Here is a 14,373-nt window from a genome sequence, read left to right on the forward strand (position 1 = left end):
GCTACCCGATACTGATACTGCCTGGCGTTCTGCTTGCCTCTGCTCAGGTGTGACCCATGGCTCACTCATGCACAGTGAACTGGAAGCCCTGACTTGGGTATCTAGTTCCACTTTCTGTCCAAAAAACTAAAATGAAATGTAAAAAAAAAATAATAATTGTGTGGAACTCCGGTGTTCCACACAATTATTTAAATTTTTTTTCTCAGGCAATGTGTCTCCATTTTCTATTCCCTACAGGAAAATCTAGATCTGTTATTTATGTTTATCATGCATTGTCCATTGACAATGTCTTATTACTTGTACGTAAAACAAAAATATCAATATTAGCCATATTTCATAATATACAGAAAGTCTTGTAATATAATTACATTTCATGCTTTTATTCTAAAATGTGTCATAGCCACTTAGTGCAATAATTATGGATTAAGGTGTCTCTTCAATTATAATTTATGTACGAGCAATGCCAATGTTTTGTAATAATCCGCAGCTCCATTGAATGTATGACTAAAACTCTGGTGGTGGTTATTATTTCACATGCTATGTTTGACACGCAGATTATGATAGTATAATATCATTAAATAAGTGCTTACTAATTATGAAGTAAATTGGCAGGCATCGGTATTTAGTGATTTCAACTTGGATGTGTGACATTTTAGCACTGTATGTCCAATCTTACCAGATTTCCCAGCTTGCTCAGTATGTATCTTTGTGTCATTATTGGGAATGCAATTGAATGTACAGATGTAGCAGACTTAAGTGCACTGCTTGATGTGTATCACAGTGCAGCTGTCACAGCATGGCGTAGCTAATCCCCATTCAGATGAAAAAATGTGATTATGTTATATCCAATTGCTGTTATTTCAGCATGTGAATGAGCTGAATGCTGCAATAAAGAATGCTTCACCTCTAAATAGGAGCAATTAACCATGACCATTCAGAATTTCATTTGAAATGATCATTAAAATCCTGTTCTATATTTTTATCTTGTAGTGTCCTTGTTTACAAATGATAAGGACCACTGATGTTCTAGGGTACTATCAGATGTAATAGATGTAAATCTATACCGGTTTGCATAGAATTCAGCACAGTGTTCTAGAAAGTATCCTAAATAGGTGCCAAACAGGGTCAGACTGACCATTAGAAATACCAGAGAATCCTCTGATGGCCCCAAGCCTATGATGGCCCTATGTCATGTTTAATACATGAAAACATTCTGAAGAGTTACTTTCTTCTGCTATTGCAATATCTGAACCCAGATAAATCTACATTGTAGATTATTACACATGTATGCTATATGTGTGATACTTGATGATTTGGACACATTCATGAACGTTAGTGCAAAGAAGAAAGGCCATGTTGTCCATAAATATTAATCAGATTTAATTTCCTAAACTGCACTTCCTTTGTGTTAGTAGAATGGCATTTTGTAGCCCAATAATTAAATTTTTATGAACCTTCTGTTAGAGATGAGGAATAGCTTTTCTAGTAAAATGGTGTTGTGATGGAATTTGGTAACGGGGACACAAGACCTCAAGTAATTGTTTAAAACCAAAGGCATTAATAGTGGATATTGGACGTAGATCTAATACTAGCATAGTTGCCATGGCATCAGTGATCCGCTTTGCGACTGGGTGACAGCTTTCATACTTGCTTCCTCTTGCAAAGGATTTTTTAACAGTAAATTGTTGTAAACTACTAGTAGTCTTCTTCTTGGTCTGCTTCTGGGCTGAAGATTCACCCCCAGCAGTAGCAGCAGTGGGACTAACGCTCAAGAATTCTTCTGAGGAATCCAGGATAGTGGAGGAGCCATCTAGCCTTAGTAACTTGGATGCAGGACTAACTCTGATCGCTACTGAGGATATTGATGACGACGGTGTTGTGGGTGTAGATTGCAGGTGTCAGGATCTAGCTGAGAGAAGGGACCTAGCTGATGATGGACTGCTTGTTGTTATTTTTTAGCACAAGTTTCCAATCTTCCCAACAGCTTGCCATGAACTCGCTTCAAATGGCGTAACATGGATGAGGTTTCTAGATGGTTAAGGTTCCTACCTCTACTGACTGTGGCTTTACAAATGCTACAAATGGCTAGACAACTGTTGTCAGGATTTGGGTAAAAATAATTCCACACATAAGAGGTGGATTTTTGGTCTTATGCCCAGGCATGACAATGGCCTTCTTCTTATCACGTGCAAGAACTGCTGCAACTGGGGCAGGACTTACACAAACACATCATCCTCATCAACATCCTCATTAGCGCCCTCATCAGATACACAAATATCCCCCTCATCCTGTTGTAATTCCAAAGTGGCATCCTCAATTTGTGTATTACTGGCTATACTTGGGCTCTTCATGCACACATCTGCAGAAATGCTGAAAGGGGCCTTCTTTATGGGTAAACTATCAGACAGGTCAGGATTACACATAGCACTCGTGGATAGACTCTCCTCAGGGATTTGTGTCATTTCTGAATCTGAACATACATTTTCCTCTAATGCCTTTCTATTTTCTTCCAGCTCGGCTTTTACACGTAAAAGTATTTGGACACCACTTTTGGAGTCCGAATGACTAGGGGCTAGATTTACTAAGCTGCGGGTTTGAAAAAGTGGGGATGTTGCCTATAGCAACCAATCAGATTCTAGCTATCATTTTGTAGAAGGTACTAAATAAATGAAAGCTAGAATCTGATTGGTTTCTATAGGCAACATCCCCACTTTTTCAAACCCACAGCTTAGTAAATCTACCCCTAGGTCTTGTTTGGTCATGACTGACATTACAAGAAGTAACAGTTGCAGAACTAGCACTCATAGAGAAAGGCGAAGGCCTCATTCTTTCCTTGCCACTGCGTGTGTAGAATGGCATGTTGGCAATTTTATTTTTTTCTGCGGATAACTTTGCTTGGATTAGAGGTTTTTTTTTCTTGACCAAGTTAAAAGGTGTTTTTTTTTCATTTTTTTTATCTGACTTAAAAACACTATGCACTTTAACATAGGCTTTGGTAGATGATGCAGAGGGATTACTATCATCATGACTGGTTCCAGCAGCTGCTTGGTGCTCCTGGTCTTCTGTGTACTGCTGTGAATACATTTTGATAACACAGTACAATGTGACTGCAGATTAAGAAAAACACTGCCAGCCCTATTATTTCTATTTCAGCAATGACAATTATTTCTATTTCAGCAATGACAATTAGTAATGGAGCTCTCCTCTTTGTGTTTTACCTATATAACACAGTACAATGTGACTGCAGATTTAGAAGAGCAAGCCTGCCAGCACTATTATTTCTATTTCAGCAATGACAATTAGCAATGCAGCAATGGAGCTCTCCTCTTTGTGTTTTACCTATATAACACAGTACAATGTGACTGCAGATTTAGAAGACCAAGCCTGCCAGCCCTATTATTTCTATTTCAGCAATGACAATTAGCTTTGGAGCTCTCCTCTTTGTGTTTTACCTATATAACACAGTAAAATGTGACTGCAGATTTAGAAGACCAAGCCTGCCAGCACTATTATTTCTATTTCAGCAATGACAATTAGCAATGGAGCAATGGAGCTCTCCTCTTTGTATGTTACCTATATAACACAGTGCAATGTGACTGCAGATTTAGAAGACCAAGCCTGCCAGACCTATTATTTGTATTTCAGCAATGACAATTAGCAACGAAGCAATGGAGCTCTCCTGAATGTCACTGGAGACTTTCAAGAACACTGCTACCCCTCCTCTTTCTTTTCTACCTATGACGCTGCCCATTTGCACTAGAGATGGCCTAGAACTGTGCTACCCCTTCTATGTCCCTCTCTGAAATGGCGCTGGATCGCCATGGAGGGCGGTACTTATGGAATCCAAAACTTGCGAGATATGATGACGTAACGATGAAGTTTTGCCTCGTTTTCAATTCCGAGGGTGCGCAATAGTAACGAGCCGGCTCGGCTCGGTACTCGGATCTGCTATTCGGGGGTGTGTTCGGTTCTCGGTGAACCGAGCCTGAGCATCTCTATTTTTAACTCTCATTGGTCCCTTGTGATTGGATTTGCTTGTGGCTTCGCATACTCAGTCTAAAACTGGTGCCACCAGTAGATACATAGGGGATATGGTACCTGTAAATGGGTGACAGAGGTGAAATAGATTATATTGACATCAATAAATTAGTGATATGGACACCCGTACATGAGAGGCATTGGTGGCATGGAAGCCTATTCATGGATGACACTGGTGATATTGACACATACAAATGAATGATATGGGTGATCAATGTTCTCCCCAGAAAATGTTACCAGCCGGGTGGCATTAAGAAATTCCGGGTGGGGGCAGTTGTAATACTTTGCAATGATATTGAAAAATGTTGGAGGTAATTGCCCACAGCTACCAGGACTGGTCAGACTAGTGGTCAGTGGTGTAATACACACTACTGGCTGTAGCGCTCACATAGTGCCTTTCCTTATAGGAAAAACAATGGTTTTTCCTATTATAATAGGAAGCTGTTGGGCTCCAATAGCCGGGTGGAAAGCAAAAACAGTCGAATGGAGCACCCGGCAGATAGGTGCTGGGGAGAACACAGGTGATATTAACCTCTGTACAAGGATGACATAGGTGACATGGAAATAGTACATGTTAAAAAAACCTTATATAAAACCCACAGACTGGAGAAGGTCGTTGCACTCTTCTTCCTTCTCTTTCCAAGCAGGAAATTGTGGTTCACTTTTTTTTAAATGTTCTTCAATTTTCCTTTGCAATGCAATGTTTGACTGCTCCAGGCGGCGGGAATGCTGTACAACGTCAGACAATCTTTCGTTAAGCTGTCTCATTGTCCCTTTATAATCAGCTGCTGGGAAGTTAGTCTCCACTCTCATGATAATAGACTTTTCCATGCTGAAATTCAGAGTAGTGTTAGTACTATGCATCCTCTGGCATTATACTCATTTACAAAATTTAAATTCAGGTTAGACAATGTTATACATTTTTGTCACATTGGATGCTTATACTGTATAACATAAAGTGCTTTCACAGATCGGTAACTAAGACTTTGAATAGATTAATTGGTGTTGTGACGATTATGTATTATAACAATAATACGATTATGTATTATTGTTATTTCCCCTTAATAATCAGGTATGACAATGTATATTGTATGTAATCTTGTAATCTCAACATGTGCTTGCTAAATGACATGAGTCTGAACCTATGCAAGTGTCAATAATCTTTTGAAATTAGACAGAAAGAGACAGATAAGCATCTCTGAGGAGTTTTTTTGGTACCCAGAGGATGTGAACCTGACCAGCCAAGCCGAACGAGCAGAGGTGAGAAGTTAGGCCCTGTGAACATTCCCGATCTCAGGATATCCCTAGCTCAGTTCGAAAGCCCTGTGACATTTGGGAGATCAATCTGTCCTTATTGACAGCTAAACTCTAAAGGTGGGGGCTGAGAGTTACGTGGAAAAAAGTTTACAATATTCTACCTTAGAGAATAACGTGTGTATTTTCAGGAGGGGATCTATCAAGACTGAATTGTCTCATATTTTTCAAATGTGTTCCCCCACACACACTCTGAGGGGAATACAATTGGCCGTGTTACCGTGGCCTGCGCATTATTACCGTTATTACAGTAATAATGCGTTTTATTACCGTTATTACAGTAGTTTCAACGACGGCTTTTTGCTCGCAGAAAGCCGGTTTAAAACTACCGTTATAATGGTAATAGGTATAACGGCGCGCAATTCCCCCCTATAAGTCTTAACTAGTAAGTAGTGACTCTGGTTTTATTTCCTAGTTTAGTTTCTGAAACTACAATAAGTTGTGCAACTTATTGCCTTGTCATTAACTCTTTGTAACTAAGCCTTGGAAACATATTTCAAATGAAACTACATTTAATCTAGCAGATTCTCCGTGATCTTTTGCGAACTTACGAAGCCCAGGGAGGCTCATGCTACATGTGTATGTGATGTAAGTGTGAAACATTAATAAGTGGTTTTGGTGAATGTAAGGACACCATAATAACTCCTTTGTGGTGGCAGAAAAGGTGTATTCGTTGCTAAGTGACTAAGGTGACGCCAGTCACGGCCAACTGTTCAGATTGCTGTATCTGGGACAGGCTGGGCATTCGTGACAGGTGTCTAGAAATGTCTTAGTATCTGTTTGTGCACGTGTCTGAATGCAATCAGTTTTAAAATGTTTTGGGTGACGGGGTTACAGTTCACTTGTATTCAGGAGATAACTCCTGGGTACTGACCATAAAGGAAGTATTACATGTAATAAAAGTAAGGATAGAAATACTCGCAGGAATCGATTAGGTGAAATTAGAATATTTTAATATACTGGGCTGATAATGCTGTGGGACTTGTCAACAGTGGACCATGTCCCGTGGGAATGTCAGTCAACTTTGTAAAGAAAATTGAAATTGTACCTTTTCCAGTAATGTGATATACATAGTAAAACTAATTTTGGATGCAGTGAATAATCATTTTAATTTTCCGTTTTTGGCTATTAGAATTTTTGGAAATTACTACAAGTTCTCCGCAAAATCATGAGTGATTGATACACAGTACAACAGTAAATGGAAATGATTAGGGGCCTGATTCATTAAGAATCTTAAATGAAGAGGTATCTTATTTCAGTCTCCTGGACAAAACCATGTTACAATGCAAGGGGTGCAAGCTAGTTTTTTGTTTTGCACATAAGTTAAATACTGACTGTTTTTTCATGTAGCACACAAATATCAACTTTAAATTTCAGTGTACAAATAAGATATCAAGTATTTGTGTGTTACATGAAAAAACAGTCAGTATTTAACTTATGTGCAAAACAGAAATCTAGTTTGCACCCCTTGCATTGTAACATGGTTTTGTCCAGGAGACTAAAATAAGATACCTCTTCATTTAAGATCCTTAATGAATCAGGCCCTACGTTTTCTTTTTGTACTAATTCTATTCAGCACATTCTTGCATATATTTTGCACTGTAACTTACATTACAGGTACTGATCAGACATTAGCATAACTTATTCACTCTTTGATCCTTTGTTGATTAAATAAATGAGGACAAATTAAATCTTCATAAGTAGTGTGATACTATTGTTAACAGGTTATATTAAAAGGTGTAATAAGCTGCAGTTTGAGATGAACACACCTCAGGGTCATGTATTGTATCATTACATTAGTCTGCTGTTTATATGTCTCTAGGACCCTTATTGTATTTGCATCTTGAACACAGTTCTGATCAATGTTTAGTCGGAACTTACTCTGTATGAGCAACATAAGAATTTCAAATACAATATAATTATATATGATTAAATGTGTTAATATAGGTATTGTGCTCAGAGATTCAGTTATTGTACCTTTGGAGATGGATATAATTATAATACACTGCTATTACACTCTATACAGACATAGGACATTACACAAAGCCAACCAAGCATGACCTGACCACTGGACCTAATTCTAGCACTATTCTGTTATTTTCTATAAAGACAAAGGACACTGCACCTAATAAAAAGAAGGACTTGGATTAAACGTATTCAAATACCTTGATCGTGACTGTCCAGTCAGGTGTTCTGTCTGAGTAAGATCGTGAATTGCTGTTACATGGATCTGGTCAGGCTGAGTTAAAATAAACACACCATTACATCATAAGCAAACATATGAACTTTGATTCCTTAATAAGTTTTGTTTATCCTGGGAGGAACCAGACTTCATTTTTAATCTTACACACACCAGTTATGTTTCTTATTGACAGTAGCAAGTGCCAGACTCCATACCTATTAGTTAAGTGTTTTTTCATTTTACGTTTCATTTTTAAAGTCAAATAACCTGAATACACAATAATTGACTCTTAAGCTTATTAAATAAAATTGTGTGAATAGAACGCAGCAACCTTTATTGTCTAATCAGAAGTAATAGCTGGTTATAATGTGTTTCAGCACACATGTGCAACATATTAAAGTATTAAGCATAGTGGTACAGTGGTTAGCATTGCTGCCTCACAGCACTGGGGTCATGGGTTCTATCCCAGGTTAATGTAAGAGAGCGTGTGTGCAGGTGGTAGAGAATTTAGATTGTACGCTCTGCATGGACAGGGCCTGATGTGAATGAGTAAACATTCTTTGTACACACTGTACTATATGTTGACTGAAGAGGATGGGATGTAACTGGGCAAGTGCTGAAACTAGCCTATTACATGCCACCCTTATATCAGAGCACCATGCTGCATTCAAGTGAAAACAGGTAATATGCCAATTTGTTCCAAGAGAACTGAAGCTCTGCACTGTGAATTACATAGAAGTGCTGTTTATGTGGGCAACATTGCAATACCTATTAGTGGTTCACTTTTGTAGATAAAGTTCCTCTTTTACATAAAAAGTATCCGTGTTCGTTTTTCCATTCAAAATGTCCCTCTTGTGAATGTAATATATACATCTGTATAGGGAAAAAATCTTTGTTCCTTTAAGTGGCTGTAATTTGTTATCTCTTTTTTGTGCATTTCAGCCATGTATTTATATGATCCGGGATAGCTATTGTTGTTGCTGTAGGATATGACACAACTCTGCTGTATTCTCTACATTGGGCACAAGCAGCTTTGCATCATATCCCAGACTAGCAAAGACTAACAGCTCTGCCTAATGATATAAATAAATGTCTGAAAAGCATAGAAGGAAGCTAGAAAAAGTGATGTGTTTTGTGCAAGCTGCAGAAGAGCACATACAAGCCAATAACTAAAGGCAATAAATAAATAATATAAATTCATACTGTTTACTAAAATAAAAAAAAACCACAAGGACAATTCCCTAATGTTAACTGCTATAATAGTATGTATTAACAATGGCCAGTAAAACAGGTTTGCTAAATAGCAAAAAATAGCTACAATGGAGTTACGCCCCTTTTTACATCACAGATTGCATAAATCAATTCCCGTAGGAGCAGGGCACGATGTGTGACTACGCACACTTCAGAGTATAACAGTAGCCGAAACTTTTCTGATTTTTACTTTAAAGTCTATGAGGTGCAAGAAAGAATTAACAATGTTTCGGGTATCGAACATTCTGCAAAGTCTCATTGTGCAAGGCTCTGATGGTTGATGGGCGAAGAATTGAATTGGCCCCATCCTTCAAAAACAAATCTTGTGGCCCTATGTGGGCACTTGAAAAGTTTGGTGGTCTTATTTTTCTATAAACACCAAAAAGACTTGTAGCAATTGTATTATTTTACTAAAATGACAATAACAAAATATCAACTTATCTTGAAATGAATCACTGTCGACACTTTAATACCTGCTTGTATAGTTAAAACGTTTAAAAAATGTCAACTGTTCCGCAAGCACAATATATGACCAGCTACATTTGCAGTATTGTGTATTTAGCTCAGTAGTTACCTGGAATCTGGCAGTATGTAAATGTATTTGTTGAATGCCTCTCCCTAATATGTTTATTTTCTCTCCATAATGACCCCTAAAAACAAGAAAAACATCTTTCATACTTACTGATCTCTCGATGGCTGTCCGGAGAAATGTCAACGCCGTAACTTACTGGTATCACATGTCTTTTATTCTTATCCCTTGAAATAAGATAATGTCCTGCAAATTGCTATAAAGATATACATGTTTCTTTAGCGATCTGCCACGTTGGACACTATGGAAAGTTTACTTTCCTGAGACTGCAGCTTGTCAGAAATGTTCCCTTTGCTAAGAATGTTGCTCATCAGGTTTTTAACCAGTTTTAAATCCCCTTTCTTGATGTCTAACGTATCAAGAACTATATCATTACAGAACAATGTCAATTTGAGTATAAATATTTGCAGAGTATTTTTTGTACAGATGTTGCTGTTTTTTTTATAGATTTAAATTCTGCTAAAGATAAACCTCTATTCATACATAATCATTTTGATGCAGACTGCACTGACTAAGTTTGTCAATGATTTGATCACTGCTAAAACTAAAGGCCATTACGCCAGGGCCATCTTTTCCATTGGGCACGATGGGCAGCTGCCCGGGGGCCCCACGGGCAAGGGGGCCCCATAGGCACGGCTCTTAATGAGAATAAATAATCCTGCAAAAGAAAAAAACCTGCAAAAAAAACCTACTAGGGTCACTGAGCAAGTACATCTATCTATCTCTATCTCTATATATCTATATCTATATCTATATGTAGGGGCCCCGGTGCACTGCTTTGCCCGGGGGCCCATAATGTTGTTAAGATGGCCCTGCATTACGCTCTTCTAATTCTCCTTGATCTCTCTGCTGCATTTGACACTGTTGACCACTCTCTTCTTATACAAACGCTACAATCCCTAGGTACTGAAGGCACTGTCCTATCCTGGTTCTCTTCCTACCTTTCTAGTCGATCTTCAGTGTAAATTTCTCTAGATCCACCTCTGCTCTGTTTCCTTTATCAGTTGGAGTACCACAAGGTTTAGAATCAGGCCCTCTGCTGCTCTCTATCTACACCACCTTCTCATGGAAAACTAATAAACTCTTTTGGATTTCAGTATCATCCTTATGCGGATGATACCCAAATATATCTATCTTCTCCTGATCTCTTGCCATCTGTGTTGTTCCATGTTACTGATAGTCTTACTGCCATTTCATCTTGGATATCCTCTCGCCAATTCAAGCTTAATCTTTCAAAACAGAGTTACTAATATCGCCACCCACCAACATAAGCTACTTACCTGACATTTCTATTTCTGTTGACAACATGACCATAAATCATCAGTATCATCATCATCATTTATTTATATAGCGCCACTAATTCCGCAACACTGTACGGAGAACTCAGTTACATCAGTCCCTGTCACATTGGAGCTTACAGTTTAAATTCCCTAACATACACACACAGACAGAGAGAGAGAGCAGGGCCACCATCAGGGGGGTACAGCGGCTACTCTTGTACCTGGCCCGGGCTCATCAGGGGGCTCAGCAGCAGGGCCCCCCGGTGAGGGGGGCGGGTACTAATGGCCCAACCCAGGCCCTCACTGCCCACATTTTTTTGGGCTTTTTTTTATTCTTTACACTTTTTTTTTCCTTTTTGTTTTGTTTTTGAGGGGGGGGGGGTTGTTGTGGACGGGCACTGGTGTCCAGGGCCTCGGTAGTTCGTCGGTGATGGGAGCAGGGTAGTGAAAAAAACCCCCCAAAAAACACAGATACTCATGTGATCGCAGTGCCGGCATCCCTCCTCCTTCCTCTCACTATTTACACTGAATGTCAGGCGTGACGTCATCAAGTCACGCCCGACACTCAGTGAGGAACTGTGCAGAGAGGAACAAGAAAGAAGCAAGAAGACAGAAGAGAAGAGAAGAGAGGAAAAAAGCTAATACAAAGGTAAGTAAAAAAAATGGAGAAAGGCACACCATGAGGAAAGAGTAGGGGGGAGAGGCACAGACAGTAAGAGGAAAAAGGGGAGAGAGAAAAAAGGGGGCTGGGCAGCAGAAAGTCACCGAGTGTTGGAGAGGTGGGGCAGGATGGCACAGTGATGGAGAGGGGAGGGCAGGATGGCACAGTGTGATAATGGGGGGCCAGGTGAAGGGGGTAAAGCAGCATGGAGGGCGCAGTGTGATCATAAGGGGGCACAACATGGTGAGGAAGGGGCACAGTAATGTGTGTGTGATGGTACAGTGGGCTTGTGGCAATGTAGTGTGAGGTAGGTGGTGGCTAATTAATGGGTGAAAGTTTGTTTGTGGGATAATGGTTGGGCAATTTTATAGTGCAGACTATTAATTTAAGATGGGGTGGTTTGAGGGCTACTGAATGTGGGGGAGAATGAGGTCACTTTATTAAATGTGACTATGAATTATTTAATGTCATAGATATATTTCTGAAATGTAAATACTATTAATTTATTCCTGGGGCTGTTTGTAGGGAGGTAAATAGGTTTATTTATTAAATGTGAATACTATTATTTTAATGTTGGGGTTGGAGGAAGGCCTAATTATTAATCATGGGTGCTACTGATATAACGCCGGGGCTGGCTGTAATTTTCTAAATGTATCAATTTTTTTCCAAATAGGGCCCCCAACATTCCAGGATCCAGACAAGCCACAACTAAAGAGGCCTGCAGTCACAGGTTGTGAAAGTGAGAAGAACAGGTAGGAGAGAGCAGGAGACTGTGAAATGTTGTGATTCTAGTAGGGACAATGCCAATATTTGGCATATGTATATATATATATATAATTAGGGGCCCCCTTCAATTGCTTAAGTCCGATCCCCTTCATGGAAGAGGGGACCAGGGAGGGAGCCGGATTGTGACCACAAAAGGTAAGTTTCTTTTTCTACATGATTTTTTTTTCATTGCCATGGGCCTGCTTCATTTGTACTGGGCCCCACGATTTCTGATGGCGGCCCTGAGAGAGAGAGGGAGAGAGAGACTAGGGTCAATTTTGATAGCAGCCAATTAACCTACTAGTATGTTTTTGGAGTGTGGGAGGAAACTGGAGCACCCGGAGGAAACCCACGCAAACACAGGGAGAACATACAAACTCCACACAGATAAGGCCATGGTCGGGAATTGTACTCCTGCCTCACAGTGCTGGGGTCATAAGTGCTAACCACTTAGCCACCATGCTGCCCTAATTGAAGGGAGCACCCCACATGCTCAATGCCTAGCTGTGATCCTTGACTCACAGCTATCCTTTTTTCCCCAACATTGTCTCTATATTTTAATATTGTTGCAAATATCTAAAAAAACATTTCCAGAATATGCACATAAATCACACAAGACGCTGCAAAAACTAGTTCATGAACACATCATCTCCCACATTGACTATTGCATTTTCCTCCTTACTGGTCTTCCCCGAATTAGACTCTCAATCCACAATATATTTTGCACTCAGCCACTGGAGTGATTTTGTTCTACCTCTGCTGAGCCACTCTGTCAGTCTATACTTTGGTTTCCTGTTTTTTACCAAATCCAATATAAAATTCTTCTACTAACCTACAAGGCCATCAACAAACATCAACTCACGTGTCTCAAAATATCTCCCAACTTGACAACTCTGTTCTGAACAAGAGCTGCGTCTCTCCTCCACTCTCATAACATGCTCCCATTTACTGGACTTTTTTTGAGCTACACTCACTCTATGGAATTCCCTTTCTTGCACATTAAGACTTTCCTCTGGTCTACAAACCTTCAAGCGTTCTCTGTAAACCCACATCTTCAGGCAAGCTTATAATATTTCTCAACGACCCTCTTAATCCCCCTAAGTTACCCTATTACCACTGTTTACACAATTCAAAACAACAACTCTCTGTGCCCCTGACTAACATTGCTATGTGACTGGATCATATAGCATGCAAATCACTTTTTACCTTTGCACTCTGGCCGGACCGAAATGCAATATGTAGACTTAACCTCATGTATCCAACTCCCATTGTCCCATAGATTGTAAGCTTGTGTGCAGGGCTTTTGTGCCTCTGTCTGTATTACCTAGTATTGTTTTATTACCATGTTTGTCACCCAATTGTAAAGCGCTGAACAATTTGCTGACGCTATATAAATAAATGTTGATGAAATGTTGATGATATATGGTAGATGAAGAGGTAAAGGAAGTAATACAATCTAAAAAGGTTACAATGCTTGTAACAGGCTTTTAATTCATGCTTAAAGTTAACAACTTCTAAATCATTGTATGATTAAAAGTTGTTGGATTATTCAAGAACAGGTAAACAGTCTCACTTCACATCTTTCTACGTGGTATCAGATTATGTTGGTGTTAGACTTACCTTGTGTATATAGTACAAATATGGCCAATCCCTATGTAGCTAATGAGCACCTATATTTGTGGATTGGTTGATGGTGCGGAAAAATGCACATGGTGGAAATTCCATTGTCAATCTAAAAATGTCCCATCAATGTCCTACCTACTGCCACTTTAGGACCAAAAAAACCTGCTAAACGTCCTATTGGTTTATATCTTTACCTCAAACACCTCATCAAAAGTACATAGTAAATAATGACAGACAACAAGTTGATTTCACACCTTTAATTAATTGCTGTAGAAATTGGTGGCAAGAAAAACAAAGCGTCAATCTGCTAAACCACCCAATACTAAAAATAAATAAAGCAGTGCACAGCCGTACCCTCCAGTGTCTGCTGGGGCATGGAGACCCACCACCCCTACAGTTGGCTCCATTGGGACTCCCTCCAATTAAAGGTGCAGTTCTCCGCGGCTTGACTCCTACACCAACATATTGGTCACTGACCGTGGCTCTGCACCACCAAGCTGTGGCCTCATCTGAAAATGTGACATGTTAAACAGAGAAAAATGATGATAAAAACATCAACGCAAAAAAAGGGGCAGGAGGATGAGGACTCCACAATGGAAGTGGGAGATACAGGAGGTAGCAGGGTTATAGAAATCTGGGAGGCTAACATACCAACAGGAAGGAGATGGAT

General features: G+C 39.6%; 2 protein-coding genes across 2 annotated transcripts in view; both read right to left on the reverse strand.

Moving 5' to 3' along the window:
• KRT222 (keratin 222) overlaps nt 1-9,618 on the reverse strand; it is a 37,489-nt gene extending 27,871 nt beyond the window's left edge. Inside the window, exons 1-3 of the mRNA XM_075177129.1 lie at nt 9,468-9,618; nt 7,518-7,591; nt 4,639-4,870 (exon numbers count right to left, since the gene is read on the reverse strand). Of these exons, the coding sequence (XP_075033230.1) occupies nt 4,639-4,869 (231 nt within the window). The 5' untranslated portion in view covers nt 4,870; nt 7,518-7,591; nt 9,468-9,618. The remainder of the gene's footprint in view (nt 1-4,638; nt 4,871-7,517; nt 7,592-9,467) is intronic.
• SMARCE1 (SWI/SNF related BAF chromatin remodeling complex subunit E1) overlaps nt 1-14,373 on the reverse strand; it is a 241,199-nt gene that overhangs the window by 80,332 nt on the left and 146,494 nt on the right. The window lies entirely within an intron of this gene.

This window comes from Mixophyes fleayi, chromosome 6 (genome assembly GCF_038048845.1).
Source record: "Mixophyes fleayi isolate aMixFle1 chromosome 6, aMixFle1.hap1, whole genome shotgun sequence".
In the NCBI taxonomy this organism is placed as follows: Eukaryota; Metazoa; Chordata; class Amphibia; order Anura; family Limnodynastidae; genus Mixophyes; species Mixophyes fleayi.